An 18251-nucleotide genomic window follows, 5' to 3' on the forward strand; every position below is an offset into this window, starting at 1 on the left:
TGCCACTAATGAGATTTTTGCATTGCTTGGAATGGAAACTTGCTTTCAGTATTGTTGTTGATATTGTAGTATTGTATTGTATTGTGTTGTGTTGTGTTGTGTTGTGTTGTTATATTTTACATTTCTCTCCTACTCTTCCTCCTAAAGAAGCCCAGGATGACAAGCAGCAAGCAATGAAACAAAATAAAGGATGTCTCAAAACTTCTTCAAATGGTCATCCTTCGATGGTCCCACAACACCACCTTTTGGCAGTGAAGCCGAGTGTGTGCTGCGGCTGGGAGGGGACCTGGTTTCCTGAAAGGATTCTGGGGCCAACTTTGGCAGCTCTCTCAGCCAAAGGCATGCACACGAAACTGTAGGAATGAGCCCGTTGAGCGAATTGCGTCAGCACTTACTGCGAAGGACAGGTGATCCTTGCGATTATGAATTCACTTTTGCACACTTGCATTCTGATGTGGAAGACGCCCGCAAAATAGTCCTCAAGCCTGACTTCCGCTTTTAAGTCCACGTCTACGATGATGTCAACCCGCTCAAAGTGTTTGCCGAAAAAGCTAGGAGACGAAAAGACATTGAACAGAACCCCAGTGAGATTCCTCCCCTACTGCATTCCTTAACCACCACCCAGACCACTGTGTTTCTGGGCAAAGCATTATGTTTTTATTCCAGCAGAGAGCATCAGTATTTGGGGTTCTATGGCTTATGTCCAAAGCTTGAGGGACGGGTCAAGGCTCACAGGTAGAGCATTGTCCACAGTGGCTGGCAGAGGTGATGGTGGACAATGCTGCCCTATATACTGTAGACCTGTGGCCTGACTCGGTACAAGGCACTTTCCTATGCTCCTACTGTAAATGATCAGATGGCAGCTGCCTTATGCTGAACCTCAGCATATGTAGTCCAAGGGCTAAGCTCCGGCAAGTCATTGCCACCCAGTGGTGTTAACCAGTTTTGCTCAGACTTATGGGTTCAGTAGCAGTAGCAGATCTCTGGAGGCCAGTAGTGGCTGCGAACAAACACCAGGAAGGAGCTGACTGTCAGGAGTATGGGCAGGAGTCAGGCTCTGGGGCCTGTAGTGCTTTGCAGGACTGGGACCTGCCTCAGCTTGTGCTGGAGAAGCAAGGAGTGGCCACCCAGGTGAGGCCACTTGATACCTCACTGCACCTGGTGGCAGGAGCTGGGAGGGATAAAAGCTCAGCATTTCCCTTCAGCTCTTGGCCACAGCAACACTATCCCTGCCTGGTTGCCTCTGGCCTCTTGCTCCTTGCTCCCTGGACCCTTGCCTTGCCGACGCCTTGACCCTCGACCCTTGGACCCTTGCCTTGCCGACGCCTTGCTCCTTGACTCCCAGACCTTCGCCTCTGCCTTGCTCCTTGACCCTGCACCTGCTCCTGCTTCTACGCCACCATCTTGCCTCTGGTCCTGACGTCCTCAGCCAGGGCTTCAACAGCCCGCCAACCGGACCGTGACTGTGAGGGACAGGGGATATCGCGAAGTCCCTCCCCTCCTGAGTTCCAGCCCATCCCCGAGCGCAGGGGAAAGCAGGGAGAGCTCCGTCTCAAGTGGGGAAGCAGGAAGTGGGGTCCGAGGCTCAGACAGGGTAGCGGAGCCAGCGCCCCATGTGAGACAGGAAGGGGAAAGCAAGGGGGGCAGACCTGTTCCCCCAACTCCGGAATTGCGCCGAAAACGTAGGGGGAAGAGGATGGGTCTCCCCAAGTTATTATGTTGGAGAAAAACGCGCCAAACGCCACTCGGAGGTTCTGATTCTAGCGGATAAGATGTGTCTCTGTAAATAGCACTGCCTTTAGCACTGTAAATACGCAGCACCAATAAAAAGATAAAATGCAGAGCGGTGTAGAGTCGTTACTCTGAAGTAGCCCCATCCGGCCTCTGTGACAGTGACACTGACACTTTCCTGCCCTGTTTGTGAGCATCCTGAAGGGCCTCTGTTGGAACCAGGGTGTCAAGGTCGAGGGGCCTTTGGTCTGACCAGTGGGGCTTCTCGCCTGGCTTTCTGTACCCACTGGACGGCACATTTCTCAATGGCTGATAATGTGCCTGCTTGCTACCGGGTCACAGTCTTGTGGGCCCCCACCTGAACTGGCAGTGCCACTTGGACAGAACACTTTAAAACAACAAACAAACAAACAACAACAACAATAACAACGGAACTAAATGTTTAACCCTGCAAGTGATCAATTGCGCTAGTATTTCCTTCCAGACCCTTCCCTAGAATATCCACAGATATTCCCAAGCCTTAACTTGGGAAGCAACCTCCCCCCCCCCAACAAAGGCGCCCAGTAGCAATGAAATAGGAGAAAAGCACACGGGGGGCAGGGGAAAAGCGGGTGCAACTCACAATTTACCACTGAGATGAAATCTGGCCTTGATGCACAGCAAGGAATCTCCCTTTTCGTGCAGCTCCAGAGTGACAGACGGAGTGAGGACCCTCACGACATGCAACCTGAAGATTGAAAATCAGGCGTTCAGTTGGCCATGGCTGGTTATATATCCGGGGGGGGGGGAGTGTACTAATGCTGGGGTGGTGGTGATGTGGGGGGGGGGCTCTCTCAAATTCAAGAGCATGAGATAATCCACTTTACAGCTGGGGGCTCGTGGTCGAGCAGAGGTGGGGAACCTGGAGCCCTTCAGGTGTTAGGATCCAGCTCCCATAAAAGGCTCGGCCAATGTAGCCCATTATTATTATTATTATTATTATCATCATTATTATTCAGTGATGGTGATAGCTTTGCCATTCACCCCCTCCCACAAACTGAACTTAAGAACGCAAGAAGAACATCGGCTGGATCAGGGCCATGGCTCATCCCGTCCATCATCGTGCTCTCCCTGTGACCAACCAGTCGCCTTTGAGAAACCACCAAGCATAAGGGCAAACCGAATCTGAGCGAACGCCCTCTCTGTGGCATGGATTGCAATATTGCTCCATGACACCCAAGGGCAGAAACAGGGGGGAGAGCTCCAGAGGATTCTTTTCACGCTCACTTCAACCTCTCGCTTGCCCTTTAAGATATCTGAGATCAACAAGAGCCTGGAATTGGGAGAGGCGTCTGTGTACACAAGATGTAAAAGAGATCCTTTATTTCGGGTAGGCTCAGTGCCAAGCTCTGAGGTCAGATTAGTCCTCCTTCAGAGATCGTGGCAGTCTGTCCATGTCTTGTCACGGGGGAACAACGAGTGGCCTTTTAATGGCAACCCACAACCCACTGAAGGTGGTCCTTTGATGGTTTTTGTTTAACTAAAACTAAAAAGAGGGTTAGACAAAGTCATGGAGGAGAGAGCTATGATGATGATGATGATGATAATATTTTATTTGTATCCTGCCCTCCCTTGCCAGAGCTGGGCTCAGAGCAGCTAACACCATATTAATAACACAATATAGATTAAAAAACAATCAATCAATCAATTAAAATGCACCCCAAAATTAATTCGAATAAATTAAAATTAAACTGAACAAATGGCAGTCCTCAGGTTAAATGTTGTTGTTGTTTAGTCGTTTAGTCGTGTCCGACTCTTCGTGACCCCATGGACCATAGCACGCCAGGCACTCCTGTCTTCCACTGCCTCCCGCAGCTTGGTCAAACTCATGTTCGTAGCTTCGAGAACACTGTCCAACCATCTTGTCCTCTGTCGTCCCCTTCTCCTAGTGCCCTCAATCTTTCCCAACATCAGGGTCTTTTCCAAGGATTCTTCTCTTCTCATGAGGTGGCCAAAGTATTGGAGCCTCAGCTTCACGATCTGTCCTTCCAGGGAGCACTCAGGGCTGATTTCCTTAAGAATGGATAGGTTTGATCTTCTAGCAGTCCATGGGACTCTCAAGAGTCTCCTCCAGCACCATAATTCAAAAGCATCAATTCTTCGGCGATCAGCCTTCTTTATGGTCCAGCTCTCACTTCCATACATCACTACTGGGAAAACCATAGCTTTAACTATACGGACCTTTGTCGGCAAGGTGATGTCTCTGCTTTTTAAGATGCTGTCTAGGTTTGTCATTGCTTTTCTCCCAAGAAGCAGGCGTCTTTTAATTTCGTGACTGCTGTCACCATCTGCAGTGATCAAGGAGCCCAAGAAAGTAAAATCTCTCACTGCCTCCATTTCTTCCCCTTCTATTTGCCATTTCTTCTTTCTATTGGCCATGATCTTGGTTTTTTTGATGTTGAGCTTCAGACCATATTTTGCGCTCTCCTCTTTCACCCTCATTAAAAGGTTCTTTAATTCCTCCTCGCTTTCTGCCATCAAGGTTGTGTCATCTGCATATCTGAGGTTGTTGATATTTCTTCCGGCAATCTTAATTCCGGCTTGGGATTCATCTAGTCCAGCCTTTCGCATGATGAATTCTGCATATAAGTTAAATAAGCAGGGAGACAATATACAACCTTGTTGTACTCCTTTCCCAATTTTGAACCAATCAGTTGTTCCATATCCAGTTCTAACTGTAGCTTCTTGTCCCACATAGAGATTTCTCAGGAGACAGATGAGGTGATCAGGCACTCCCATTTCTTTAAGAACTTGCCATAGTTTGCTGTGGTCGACACAGTCAAAGGCTTTTGCATAGTCAATGAAGCAGAAGTAGACGTTTTTCTGGAACTCTCTAGCTTTCTCCATAATCCAGCGCATGTTTGCTATTTGGTCTCTGGTTCCTCTGCCCTTTCGAAATCCAGCTTGCACTTCTGGGAGTTCTCGGTCCACATACTGCCTAAGCCTGCCTTGTAGAATTTTGAGCATAACCTTGCTAGCGTGTGAAATGAGCGCAATTGTGCGGTAGTTGGAGCATTCTTTGGCACTGCCCTTCTTTGGAATTGGGATGTAGACTGATCTTCTCCAATCCTCTGGCCATTGCTGAGTTTTCCAAACTTGCTGGCATATTGGGTGTAGCACCTTAACAGCATCATCTTTTAAAATTTTAAATAGTTCAGCTGGAATATCATCATTTCCACTGGCCTTGTTATTAGCAGTGCTTTCTAAGGCCCATTTGACTTCACTCTCCAAGATGTCTGGCTCAAGGTCAGCAACCACACTACCTGGGGTGTATGAGACCTCCATATCTTTCTGGTATAATTCCTCTGTGTATTCTTGCCACCTCTTCTTGATGTCTTCTGCTTCTGTTAGGTCCTTACCACTTTTGTCCTTGATTATGGTAATCTTTGTACGAAATGTTCCTTTCATATCTCCAATTTTCTTGAACAGATCTCTGGTTTTCCCCATTCTATTGTTTTCCTCTTTTTCTTTGCATTGCTCATTTAAGAAGACCCTCTTGTCTCTCCTTGCTGCTTTTTGGAAATCTGCATTCAGTTTCCTGTATCTTTCCCTATCTCCCTTGCATTTTGCTTGCCTCCTCTCCTCCGCTATTTGTAAGGCCTCGTTGGACAGCCATTTTGCTTTCTTGCATTTCCTTTTCCTTGGGATGGTTTTCGTTGCTGCCTCCTGTATAATGTTACGAGCCTCCATCCATAGTTCTTCAGGCACTCTGTCCACCAAATCTAAATCCTTAAACCTGTTCCTCACTTCCACTGTGTATTCATAAGGGATTTGATTCAGATTGTATCTTACTGGCCCAGTGGTTTTTCCTACTTTCTTCAGTTTAAGCTGGAATTTTGCTATAAGAAGCTGATGATCTGAGTTACAGTCAGCTCCAGGTCTTGTTTTTGCTGACTGTATAGAGCTTCTCCATCTTTGGCTGCAGAGAATATAATCAATCTGATTTTGATGCTGCCCATTTGGTGATATCCATGTGTAGAGTCGTCTCTTGTGTTGTTGGAAGAGAGTGTTTGTGATGACCAGCTTGTTCTCTTGACAGAACTCTATTAGCCTTTGCCCTGCTTCATTTTGAACTCCAAGGCCAAACTTGCCAGTTATTCCTTTTATCTCTTGATTCCCTACTTTAGCATTCCAATCCCCTGTAATGAGAAGAACATCCTTCTTTGGTGTCATTTCTAGAAGGTGTTGTAGGTCTTCATAGAATTGGTCAATTTCACTTTCTTCAGCACCGGTAGTTGGTGCATAAACTTGGATTACTGTGATGTTAAAAGGTCTGCCTTGGATTCGTATCGAGATCATTCTGTCATTTTTGAGATTGCATCCCATTACAGCTTTTGCCACTCTTTTGTTGACTATGAGGGCCACTCCATTTCTTCTACAGGATTCTTGCCCACAGTAGTAGATATGATAGTCACCCGAACGGAATTCGCCCATTCCCTTCCATTTTAGTTCACTGATGCCCAGGATGTCGATATTTATTCTTGTCATCTCATTTTTGACCACATCCAGCTTACCTCCATCCATGGTTCTTACATTCCAGGTTCCTATGCAATATTTTTCTTTACAGCATCGGACTTTCCTTTCGCTTCCAGGCATATCCGCAACTGAGCGTCCTTTCAGCTTTGGCCCAGCCGCTTCATCAGCTCTGAATCTACTTGTACTTGTCCTCCGCTCTTCCTCAGTAGCATGTTGGACGCCTTCCGACCTGAGGGGCTCATCTTCCAGCGTCATAACTTTTATATGCCTGTTGTCTTTGTCCATGGAGTTTTCTTGGCAGGGATACTGGAGTGGCTTGCCAGTTCCTTCTCCAGGTGGATCACGTTTAGTCAAAACTCTCCACTATGACCTGTCCATCTTGGGTGGCCCTGCATGGCATAGCTCATAGCTTCTCCGAGTTATTCAAGCCCCTTCGCCACGACAAGGCATTGATCCATGAAGGGGTTAAATGGAAAGCGGTTAATACTGGCCAGGACCAACTGTTTCCACTGACATTATAAGGACCTTTGAGCGGGCTGGGAAACCTCCTTTGTGCTTGTTCTTATACAAAGAGAAAATGAGTCAGACTGAACCCAGACCAAAGGCCTGGTGGAACAGCTCCGTCTTGCAGGCCCTGCGGAAAGATGTCAAATCTCGCAGGGCCCTGGTGTCTTGTGAGAGAGCGTTCCACCAGGCCAGGGGCCATGGCCGAAAAGGCCCTGGCTCTGGTTGAGGCCAGTCTCACCTCCCTGGGGCCTGGGATCTTCAGGGTGTTGTTATTAGCAGACCGTAGGGTCCTCCGCGGGGCATACCAGGAGAGGCGGTCCCGTAGGTACAAGGGTCCTAGGCCTTCTATGGCTTTAAAGGTTAAAACCAGCACCTTAAACCTGATCCTGTACTCCACCGGGAGCCAGTGCAGCTGGTATAGTACTGGGTGAATGTGATCCCGCGGCGAAGACCCCATAAGGAGTCTCGCTGCGGCATTCTGCACCTGCTGAGGTTTCTGGGTCTGTTTCAAGGGCAGCCCCATGTAGAGTGAGTTACAACAATCAAGCCTGGAGGTGACTGTCACATGGATCACAGTGGCGAGGTTGGGGCGAGAGAGTTAAGGGACCAATTGCTTAGCTTGGCGGAGATGGAAAAATGGCGCCTTTGTTATAGCTGCACCCTGCGCCTCCATAGAAAGGGAGGCGTCGAAGATTACACCCAAACTCTTGACGGAGGGCACTGGCAGTAGTTGTACCCCTGCAAGGGATGGCTTCTAACCAGGATGACTCAGCTCTGCCTCCACAGTCGGAGGCCAATAAAATACAAGCAGCACGCAAGGGCACAAGATTCAATCAAGATTCAATCAAGTATTATTAGTACAAAAAGAAAACAAAAAGAGAACCATATACAAACGCTGACACAGAAGCCAAAACCAAACATCAAGCAGATAGCATATACAAATAAATACCGAAAGGCAAACCAGTCTTTATGGTCTTTGAGGCTATGTAGCAGTCAGCAAAGTGGCAGCAGGTTCGAACGAAGTGTCAATGATAAACAGGCTGCTGGCGTTTTTCGCCTGTTTCGCCCAGATGACGGGCTTCTTCAGTAGTTTCTCCTTCTGCTTTCAGTTTGAGCATGTATTGCTCTTAGTTTGAGCATGTATTGGCTTAGTCAATACATGCTCAAACTAAGAAAACTCTGAATATAAGAAATTGAATATGTAAATGTATCAAAGCCGCATGAGAGAACCTTTTGAAATAAGAACTTGAGCATTGTGGCCTAAGCCAAGATAAGTGGTTTCATACGAATTTGAATGCATTAAACATAACTGAAAGCAGAAGGAGAAACTACTGAAGAAGCCCGTCGTATGGGCAAAACAGGCGAAAAACGCCGGCAGCCTGTTTATCGTTGACACTTCGTTCGACCTGCTGCCACTTTGCTGACCGCTACATAGCCTCAAAGACCATAAAGACTGGTTAGCCTTTCGGTATTTATTTGTATATGCTATCTGCTTGACGTGTTCTCGAAGCTACGAACATGAGTTTGACCAAACTGCGGGAGGCAGTGCAAGACAGGAGTGCCTGGCGTGCTTTGGTCCATGGGGTCACGAAGAGTCGGACACGACTAAACGACTAAACAACAACAACAACAATCTGCTTGACGTTTGGTTTTGGCTTCTGTGTCAGCGTTTGTATATGGTTCTCTTATTGTTTTCTTTTTGTACTAATAATACTCAATTGAAACTTGATTGAATCTTGTGCCCTTGCGTGCTGCTTGCATTGTATTGGACTTCCACAGTCGGAGGCAGCACTGATTCTGAGTACCACTTGCTGGAAACCGCAGGAAGGGAGAGTTGTTCTTGTGCTCAGGTCCTGCTTGTAGGTTTCCCCACAATGGGCATCTGGTTGGATGGCCCCCTTTGGCCAGATGCAGATGACGTTCTTCTGAGTGGTCCAGGGTGAACATAACAGCTGAAAACGCTGAGTGGCATGGGCTGGGATTTTGTTGATATGGCAATAAAGGTTTGACATTGAGCATGCAAGCCTTGCAGCACTTGGGCGCAACTATACTGAACTCATGTGATTAAAGGAAAGGGGAAATTTATAAATTTCAGACAGAAAATGATAAAATCCATCTCCTATAGCATCAAAACTAGGGGGTAGGGATGCCTGAATTGGTCAACTTTATATTCACCCAAATCCCCCCCCCCCCGAATCTTAAGTTAATTTCACCACATTTCCGCATCAGCCTGCAATTTCCATGCTTGTCGTTTAAACCTTTCTTACAGGATTTACTATAATGTAAAATTACGCTGGTATCCTTCAGAGAAGAAAATGAAGAACCAAGGCAGCAGTGAGTGGCGGGGAGTTTTAAAGTCCCTCTCCATGCCCTGCATGGTCCCAAGTGGGCGCAGGTTGTCCCAGCACCTGCAATATTCACATTTCTCAAAAGATTCATGCAACTTAAAGAGGGACGTGTGAACTTTGCCCCCTTAGCCGAGAGGTCTCTTGGGGATAAATTCTATCCTATCAATTGCATTGTGCCAAGTGACCCCTGACAACCTTGATCTTGGTTTTTTTTGGAGGGGGGGAAGGGGGGGACTTGGCTCCTTTGGGCATCAAAGTTTGTTTTTATTTGCCTGACATGTTCTCTTTGCACCTCTTCTAGCTTTGGGTTTGGGCTAACAAAGGCCCAAGAAGATAAAGCAGTCAGTTGGTAAAAGAAAGAAAGAAATCCAGGTGCATTCCTGGTGAGCCCAGAGCAAAGCCAGCCAAGAGCTACATTGAATGATATCAAAAATCACAGCATGTTCCCTGCTGTGCCAGAAAATGAGATAAAGGCCCCCTTGGAACCAGCACAAGGCCTCCTTTGGGTCCGGCTCTTTTCCTTGATTCCCTTTCCACTCTGAAATATGGCGTTGCATATTAATGTAAATTTCAAAAAGATTGTTTTTATTATTGTCTTTTGTCTTTTTTCTTTTTTTTTATTTTTTCTGAATTTTTTTCTTTTTTTTAGTATAGATTTTTTCTTTCTGGATAGCTGGGTGGTTGTCTCCCTGCTCTCTGCCCCTGGAGCTCTCTGGTGGCAGGAGGGGACTCTGGGGGAGGGGGGGGACATAAACTCAACTATAAAATGGACCATCTTCAACTGCCCGCCTGCATGGGATTCTCCTGTGGCAGGGGAGGGCCCATGGGAGGGGGGTGGAAAGAAAGTGGGAAATCTGTCTATGTAAGCGTTTTTCTTATATATATCTTTTTTGTAATCTGTAAAATTAAAAAAAAATATTTTTTTTTTTAAAAATGAAATATGGTGTTGCAAATGCCTCGTCATTTACTTACTCCTTAATCCAGTTTTCCGGGTGCTGATCTTTGTGAGAGACATCTGGGAATTGAATGCCCAAGAGGTGGATCTGGAGAAGCTCCTCCCGAAGGAAGACGGAGGAGACATCTGAAACACACAGGAAACGACTCACGGCACAGGATCTTGCGGGTGGGAAATGATTTGCTTGGCATGGGTTGTCTGTTATTACATACCATGCAGCTTCACCCCCCCATTAACTATTTTTCTTTAAAAAACAACATTTTCAGTGTTTACTGAACACTGATTATTATTATATTATTAAATTATATTATAAAACAATATAATATTATTATATAGCTCAACATAAAAAAACCCACTAAGATCATGGCCACTGGTCCCATCACCTCCTGGCAAATAGAAGGGGAAGAAATGGAGGCAGTGAGAGATTTTACTTTCTTGGGTTCCATTATCACTGCAGATGGTGACAGCAGCCACAAAATTAAAAGACGCCTGCTTCTTGGGAGAAAAGCAATGACAAACCTAGACAGCATCTTAAAAAGCAGAGACATCACCTTGCCGACAAAGGTCCATATAGTTAAAGCTATGGTTTTCCCAGTAGTGATGTATGGAAGTGAGAGCTGGACCATAAAGAAGGCTGATCACCGAATAATTGATGCTTTTGAATTATGGTGCTGGAGGAGACTCTTGAGAGTCCCATGGACTGCAAGAAGATCAAACCTATCCATTCTGAAGGAAATCAGCCCTGGGTGCTCACTGGAAGGAAAAGATCGTGAAGCTGAGGCTCCAATACTTTGGCCACCTCATGAGAAGAGAAGACTCCCTGGAAAAGACCCTGATGTTGGGAAAGATGGAGGGCACAAGGAGAAGGGGACGACAGAGGACGAGATGGTTGGACAGTGTTCTCGAAGCTACGAACATGAATTTGACCAAACTGCGGGAGGCAGTGCAAGACAGGAGTGCCTGGCGTGCTATGGTCCATGGGGTCACAAAGAGTTGGACATGACTAAACGACTAAACAACAACAACATCATTTATATTATTATATTATATTATATTATATTATATTATATTATATTATATTATTATATTATATTATATTATATATCATATTATATTTCTCTACCAGTTTTCTCTCACAAAGGCAGGGCTCTCAGGTGAATCAAAGTAAATGTTCAACGAGCCATTCAGCCTTATTGCAATGACTTTCAGGAAATGTTATGCTGGAAACTGGTCCAAGAAATCTTGCTCAGGGCTCTGCAGATGACGTGATGGAAGGATTGGGGTGGTGAACTTTGGAGCAGAGGAGAAGATACGTGAAGGGCACGTCCACCGGGCACAGTCTCTCAGCCCATTCCTTTCCATGTCTGCTCAACAATAAATGTATCTAGGATTGCAACCTTAGCTGGTTAGGCAGATGACATGCTAAGGCAGCTGCAAAAAAAATGTAGAAATTCTAACATGGCTTAATTTCACCCCAAAGATTCTGGGGTTCCCAAAGGCAGGTGGTGACACACCTCTCTTGACTTTTTTTTTTTTACTTGCTATGTTATTTTTCAAAAGATGGGTTTTTTGGGGGCATATTTTTTAATTAGGGATGATTGCCGCTTAACATTTTAGTGGTTTTGTTTCATTGCATACTACAGTGGTACCTCTACTTACGAATGACTCGACTTACGAACGTTTCTACTTACGAATGGAGCTCCGTCCGCCATCTTGGATGCTGTTTAGATAGGATTTTTTCTACTTACGAATTTTTTCTCCCAATGCATTCCTATGGGATTCGACTTACAATTTTTTTCAACTTACGAATGTGAGTTCGGAACACATTAAATTCATAAGTAGAGGTACCACTGTACTTGAATTAGGGAGCTTTATATTGCAATGTTTGCGAAATTGGCTTTTGCACTCGTAAAGCATGTAGATGCCTCTTTTGGCAGCAGTCAAGAATAGTAGTGAGAGCAAGATGCAAGCGGGGCTGTAAGCCAAGGTCAACTCAGGGCTCCCCCACCTGAACATCACAGCTCAGCTCAGTCTTCTCTGTTCACAAACCTGCTCTTCGAAACAACTGTGATGGTCTTCCTTACATCCCTAGATTGCTTTCCTGCCCACTGCCACACCCAGCACAAATTTCTCCACCTTGACCTTCAAAACGTTGCCATGCCAACCCCTCTGTTCTTGTAACTCAAGCTATCCTCCCCCCCCCCCCGGGACCCTTCTTTCTCCAGTTCAACCAAACTCAGCTCCCTGAAGCATCCTTTAGCTGCCTTGAAGGTCTCTGCTGCGTGAATTCACCCTTGTGGTTGACGCTTATCCCTGAATGAAACTTCCCAGAACATGCCTGCCTCTTTTTCTTCTCCCAAGCCCCTTTTCCTAGCTCCCACAGAGCTCTTGGCTTTAACCCCTAAGTCTTTCTGACTGCCGCTCTGTCAAACTCTTTGCCAAGGAAAGAAATAAGCAGGTGTCGGCAACAGGCAGGAAATCACCCCCTTCCTGAAAACATCCATGGAAATCAATAAAAAGTTTCTTTCACAAGCTTAGGTGGTACAGTTTTCAACGGATGTGATTCGGAGCAAGCAGAAAGGGGAGCTACTCGCGCCTGTCTCCTTACTAACCAGTGCAAACAAGAGTCACGAAGCATTCTTACATTTGTGAGCCATGCCCGAACTGATGATGGACACGATCCCATGTGAAGGTCCTTTGGGGCCTCCTTGCAAGGGGCCGACCAGGCTGCAGAGGACAAGCAGTCCCAAGAAAATCCACATCTTCGAAACTGGAGACCTGCTGGGAAAGTTGGGTCAGGTCATCATCCCTACTGTGCAAGGAAGCAGAAATCCGGAAAAAAGCTCCTGAGAGAGATCACTGGGGCTGATAAATGGGCCAAATCCCGTTCTCCTAGTCACTGGAGACTTGATTTGTGCAAAGACTGGGCTCATCGGCCACACAGATTTGTAAGCGGGGAGATCCCCAGGATTTTGCAGAATTCCTGATACAACGGAGAGATGATTCTCTATACATATTCTAATGAGTAGGTTAAAGTTGGAAAATGCTTTTCTCATTTACATCCTTTTTAGCGCTTTTAAATATCTGAAAAGGACACCTCCTGCCACTTACTCAAGCGGGGAAAGAGATCAAATGTCGGTAAAGGTCATAATCTTTTTTTATATATAGATATATATAATTTTTATTAAATTTTCTGTTTTACAATTTAAAATTCTCATTTTACATCCTTAAGATATCAGTGATTTCCCTTCTTCTCTTTCCATGGTTCACTTTACATATCACAAATCCCTGCATATTTTACAAAAGCTATACTGATCAGTACTCCATTATTGCATCCATCAAACTTATTTACACTGTTGAATTTATCATAATGCTGCCAGCATTGTCAGCTGCACACAATTATTTCCCATATATAATAATAATAATAATAATAATAATAATAATAATAATAATAATAATAATTTATTATTTATACCCCGCCCATCTGGCCGGGTTCCCCCAGCCACTCTGGGCGGCTTCCAACAAAACAGAAATTCTAAAATACAGAAATCCATCAAACATTAAAATACAGAAATCCATTAAACATTAAAAGCTTCCCTAAACAGGGCTGCCTTGAGATGCCTTCTAAAGGTCTGGTAGTTGTTGTTCTCTTTGACCTCTAGTGGGAGGGCATTCCACAGGGTAGGTGCCACTACCGAGAAGGCCCTCTGCCTGGTTCCCTGTAACTTGGCTTCTCACAGTGAGGGAACCGCCAAAAGGCCCTCGGAGCTGGACCTCAGTGTCCGGGCAGAACGATGGAGGTGGAGACGCTCCTTCAGGTATACCGGACCGAGGCCGTTTAGGGCTTTAAAGGTCAACACCAACACTTTGAATTGTGCTCGGAAACGTACTGGGAGCCAATATTCAATAAATGTCTTCCAATCTTCTTTAAATGCATGCTCTTCTTGTTCTCTTATTCTATATGTTAAGTCTGCGAGTTGTGCATATTCCATCAGTTTAAGTTGCCATTCTTCTTTAGTTGGGACCTCGCTCGTTTTCCATTTTAATCTGTATTTTAATTAATTGTTTTTATGTTTTATTGTAATTCTGTTGGTGTCAGCCGCCCTGAGCCCGGTTTTTGACTGGGGAGGGCGGGGTATAAATAAAAATTTATTATTATTATTATTATTTTGGGGCTAACGAAACACGGGCCACAGTTGTAGCATACATAAATAACCTTTTTTGACACCTGGGAATTTTGGTCTGAAATATCCCCAACAGAAAGGACTCTGGTTCTTTATTTATTATAGATTATTTCCCAATACTCTTTTACCCTTTTACATGTCCACGGTAAAGGTCATAATGTCTTATGGAGTTCAAGAACATCATTCATCAGGAAGATCTCCTGCACAAGCCTCATTTTCTTTTGCACTCTCTATTTCTTTCCTTTGTGTGCATGTGCAAGAAAAGTCCCACAAAGTCATTTTTGACAGCTGCTTGATCGAATAGCTTCCCCCAACATTCCTCAAATCCTTTGTTTAGGCTGCCATTTCCACATTCACCTTGAATTGCACATTTCTGGGGAAATACGAGGGCCACACTCCGCTGTGAAACATCTCTACAAGGAAAGGGCCCTGCCTGCTTCTCTATTGCTATCGCCCTGGTTGTTAGCATGTAAAGTTCTCTGCATGTATTCATGTCATTGGTTTGATCCTTCCAAAAACTGACAGCCTTCATTGCAAGCAAAACCTTAAGTGAAAAGACCTCTCAAATCTCTCTGGGTCTCCAGGCTTGTGGTCCCATTGAATAGCTGGGGGGGGGGAATGTGCCAACAAGTGGCCTAAACCACACAGTGCAGTTTAATGCATGCATGGGACTCAAATGATTCTTTTTGTTCTATTCTGCGACACTCTCACCCCACTCCCCTTCAAAGCCTTCGCACAGTAGTCGCAGCATCTTGCAATTAATGCTGATGTCTAGAGTAGGGCTTTCCAACCAACCCTTTGCCCCATCCCCCCACTCATCGGCCAATTCAACCCTCTACCACCTGCAACTTTCCTTACCTTCGTCCTTACTGGTCACACCTGAACTTCCCAACCTTCCCAGGCTGGAGAAAGCAATTTGCTCTGAGAGCTTTATATAGCGGCCACAACTGGACTGATGCAGTGATAAACATCAGCCGGGAAGGCTCCTCCTGGCTCCATTGTAAAGACTTTTGCAGGGGATCTAAATGTCCCTTGATGCAGGCCATATGTAACGTGATGTGATTTACATTGTTCTCCAATGCCTTCAATTGTGTCGCTTAGTGGGCTGAAGGTTTAAGTCAAATATTAAGCTGGTGCCATGGAAAATGCACTTCATTTTGAATGGACTTCAAATGCCAGCAATAATCTTTGAAGCCGGGTCTACTAAATGTGTACCTATGTTTATTATTATGTATTAAATTTCTGTCCTGGCCTCCATTTGAGGATCACAGGACGGTTTGCAATACAGTGGTGCCTCGCCAGACGAATTTAATTCGTTCCGTGAGTCAATTCGTTTTGCGAAAAATTCATCTTGCGAATCGCGCTTTCCCATAGGAATGCATTGAAATTTCTTTTTTTTGTCCATAGGAACGCATTAATTAAATTTCGATGCATTCCTATGGGAAAGCGCGATTCGCAAGACGGATTTTTCACAAAACGAATTCATCTTGCGAGTCACCATCAGATTGCAAGACATGAAAAATTAGTCTTGCAGGGCATTCGTCTTGCAAGGTACCACTGTATACAACACAAAAATGCCTAGCGAAGTAAAAAAGAAAGCAATCTCCCCCCCCCCCCAGTTTAAAAGGCCGTTGGTAGATCCATTTCTGGTAAAATTTCTGGGGAAATCCGGATGCAAAGTAACCCAGTGTTGTTTGCCGACTTTCCATAAAAATAGCTCAAAATTCTATGTGATTTAGCAAAAAAAAAAAAAAAACGTTCAACAACTTTGCCCTTCCCTCAAAAAAAGGTCAAAACCAGGATCAGGCCAGGATCAGTATAATATGATCAAAACCCTGTCTTGCCCTGCTGAGCAATCTGGCCGCTGAATTCTGCACTAGCTGGAACTTCCAGAGGCAATCTTATACCTTCAGAGGTATAAGAGCATAGGCAACAGAAGTTTGGCTATCTCTATCTCATCCCCGCCAACATTTCTCCGATAAAAAAGGGGACATTCTCCCACATTCAATCTTGCTGCACACATAGACCTAATATCCACACCTGCACCTGTCGCCACCTCACCTACCTCGGATCGTAGGCAACAACTTCTGGAAAGAAATAAGATTTCAGCGCTTATTCTTATCCTTAACAACCACAACAACGGAATCTGTGAGAATGATCAGGAACAGAGAGTAAATCCTATTGAACTCAGTGGGACTTACTTCTGAGTAAACATGCTTAGGATTAGTTACAGGTAGGTAGCCGCGTTGGTCTGCCGTAGTCGAAACAAAATAAAAGAATTCTTTCCAATAGCACCTTAGAGATCAACTAAGTTTGTCATTGGTATAAGCTTTCGTGTGCATGCACACTTCTTCAGACGCTTAGGATGGCAGTGTAAGGCTGCCCAATCTTTACTCAGTTACCTGGGAGTAAGCTCCATGGAATACAGTGGGACTGACTTCCAAGTAGACAGTGTGAGGCTCCCTTTACAATAAAGGAATCGACATTCCCTGCGTTTCCTCAGAAATGGCTGGCTGCTGAAGCATTGCAATTAAAGAATTTAACGTGGATTGGTGACCTTTTCCTTCAAAATTAGAGGAAGGGCTTTGTATGCTAGTTTCACCGTGTCCTTCATTTGGTGCAGGGATTTTATTTTCTGTATTAACAGGACTCTGTTCTTGCACCCCTGACTTTTCATTGTTCTCCGAGACATGGAGGGGAGGAAAAAGGAAAACTGGGACATGCCAGGATCAAATCAGAAACTGGGACGGCTTCCCTGGAAAATCGGGACACTTGGACTATCCGGATAGGGGCATAGCTGGGCCACCGGCCCAAACTGATGGAAGGCACTCAGGACCACTGAGGCCCCCCCCCCAACCTCAAGCCCTAGCAATGGGTCCAAGCTGATACCTGCTCCTTCCAAGGGCATGTAACGCCCTCAAGAGCAGGCAGCCTCCCATCCATTCCATCAAGGAAACCTCCTACTAACAGTGTCTCAGTCTTATCTGGACTGAGCTTCATTACCTAATCAGAGCATTTGCTTCAGTCGTACAGTGGTACCTCTACTTACGAATAACTCTACTTACGAATGTTTCTACTTACGAATGGAGCTCTGTCCGCCATCTTGGATGCGGTTTAGATAGGATTTTTTCTACTTACGAATTTTTAGATAGGGTTGCTTCGACTTACGATTTTTTCTCCCAATGCATTCCTATGGGATTCAACTTACAATTTTTTCCGACTTACAAATGTGCGTTCAGAACGCATTAAATTCGTAAGTAGAGGTACCACTGTATTCCTTTGGCTGGTGGACTTCCAGCAATACTGTTTTGGAATTATAAGGATGGTTTTCAGTTTGACAAGGACAACATCCAAAATCTTGTTTATTAGGATGTTTCTACTCTGGTTCTCCAATCATTTGAGGCGGCTTATTAATATACAGTGGTACCTCGGTTTATGAACACAATTGGTTCTGGAAGTCTGTTCATAAACTGAAGCGTTCAAAAACTGAAGTGAACTTGCCCATTGAAAGTAATGGAAAGTGGATTAATCCGTCCCAGACGGGTCCGCGGAGTACTCAACCTGAAGCGTACTTAACCCGAAGCATGGGTGTAATTGGTTCCGGAAGTCTGTTCATAAACTGAAACGTTCATAAACTGAAGCGAACTTTCCCATCGAAAGTAATGGAATGTGAATTAATCCATTCCAGATGGGTCCGCGGCGTTTGTAAACCGAAAATTTGTAAACCGAGGTGTTCATAAACCAAGGTTCCACTGTACAGTGGTACCTTGGTTTTCAAACGTCTCGGAAGTCAAACGTTTTGGTTTTTGAATGCTTTTCAGAAGTCGAACATGCCACGCGGCTTCCGTATTGAGTTTTCCATAAGTAAATGCTTCCGGAAGTGAATGCTTTGGTTTTCGAACGTTGCAGAAGTCGACCGGTCTTCCGGAATGGATTACGTTCAAAAACCAAGGTACCACTGTAGTTCAAAGCAGGAGGGACGCTCCTGAGACCTCCATTAGGCAAGATTTT

The 18251-nt window shown here is 45.1% G+C and overlaps 1 protein-coding gene across 2 annotated transcripts in view; it reads right to left on the reverse strand.

Moving 5' to 3' along the window:
* The window catches only part of LOC118088396 (BPI fold-containing family B member 4-like), a 28264-nt gene extending 13135 nt beyond the window's left edge, over positions 1-15129 (reverse strand). Inside the window, exons 1-5 of one of the 2 annotated variants that reach the window (XM_060277402.2) lie at positions 15099-15129; positions 12701-12834; positions 10074-10182; positions 2354-2458; positions 396-551 (exon numbers count right to left, since the gene is read on the reverse strand). In XM_060277402.2, the coding sequence (XP_060133385.1) occupies positions 396-551; positions 2354-2458; positions 10074-10182; positions 12701-12818 (488 nt within the window). In that variant the 5' untranslated portion in view covers positions 12819-12834; positions 15099-15129. Of the gene's footprint in view, positions 1-395; positions 552-2353; positions 2459-10073; positions 10183-12700; positions 12838-15098 lie in introns of both variants that reach the window. The other variant, XM_060277401.2, reaches the window with a different exon arrangement.
* Between the last annotated feature and the right edge of the window lie 3122 nt (positions 15130-18251).

This window comes from Zootoca vivipara, chromosome 7 (genome assembly GCF_965207765.1).
Source record: "Zootoca vivipara chromosome 7, rZooViv2.hap1.1, whole genome shotgun sequence".
In the NCBI taxonomy this organism is placed as follows: domain Eukaryota; kingdom Metazoa; phylum Chordata; class Lepidosauria; order Squamata; family Lacertidae; genus Zootoca; species Zootoca vivipara.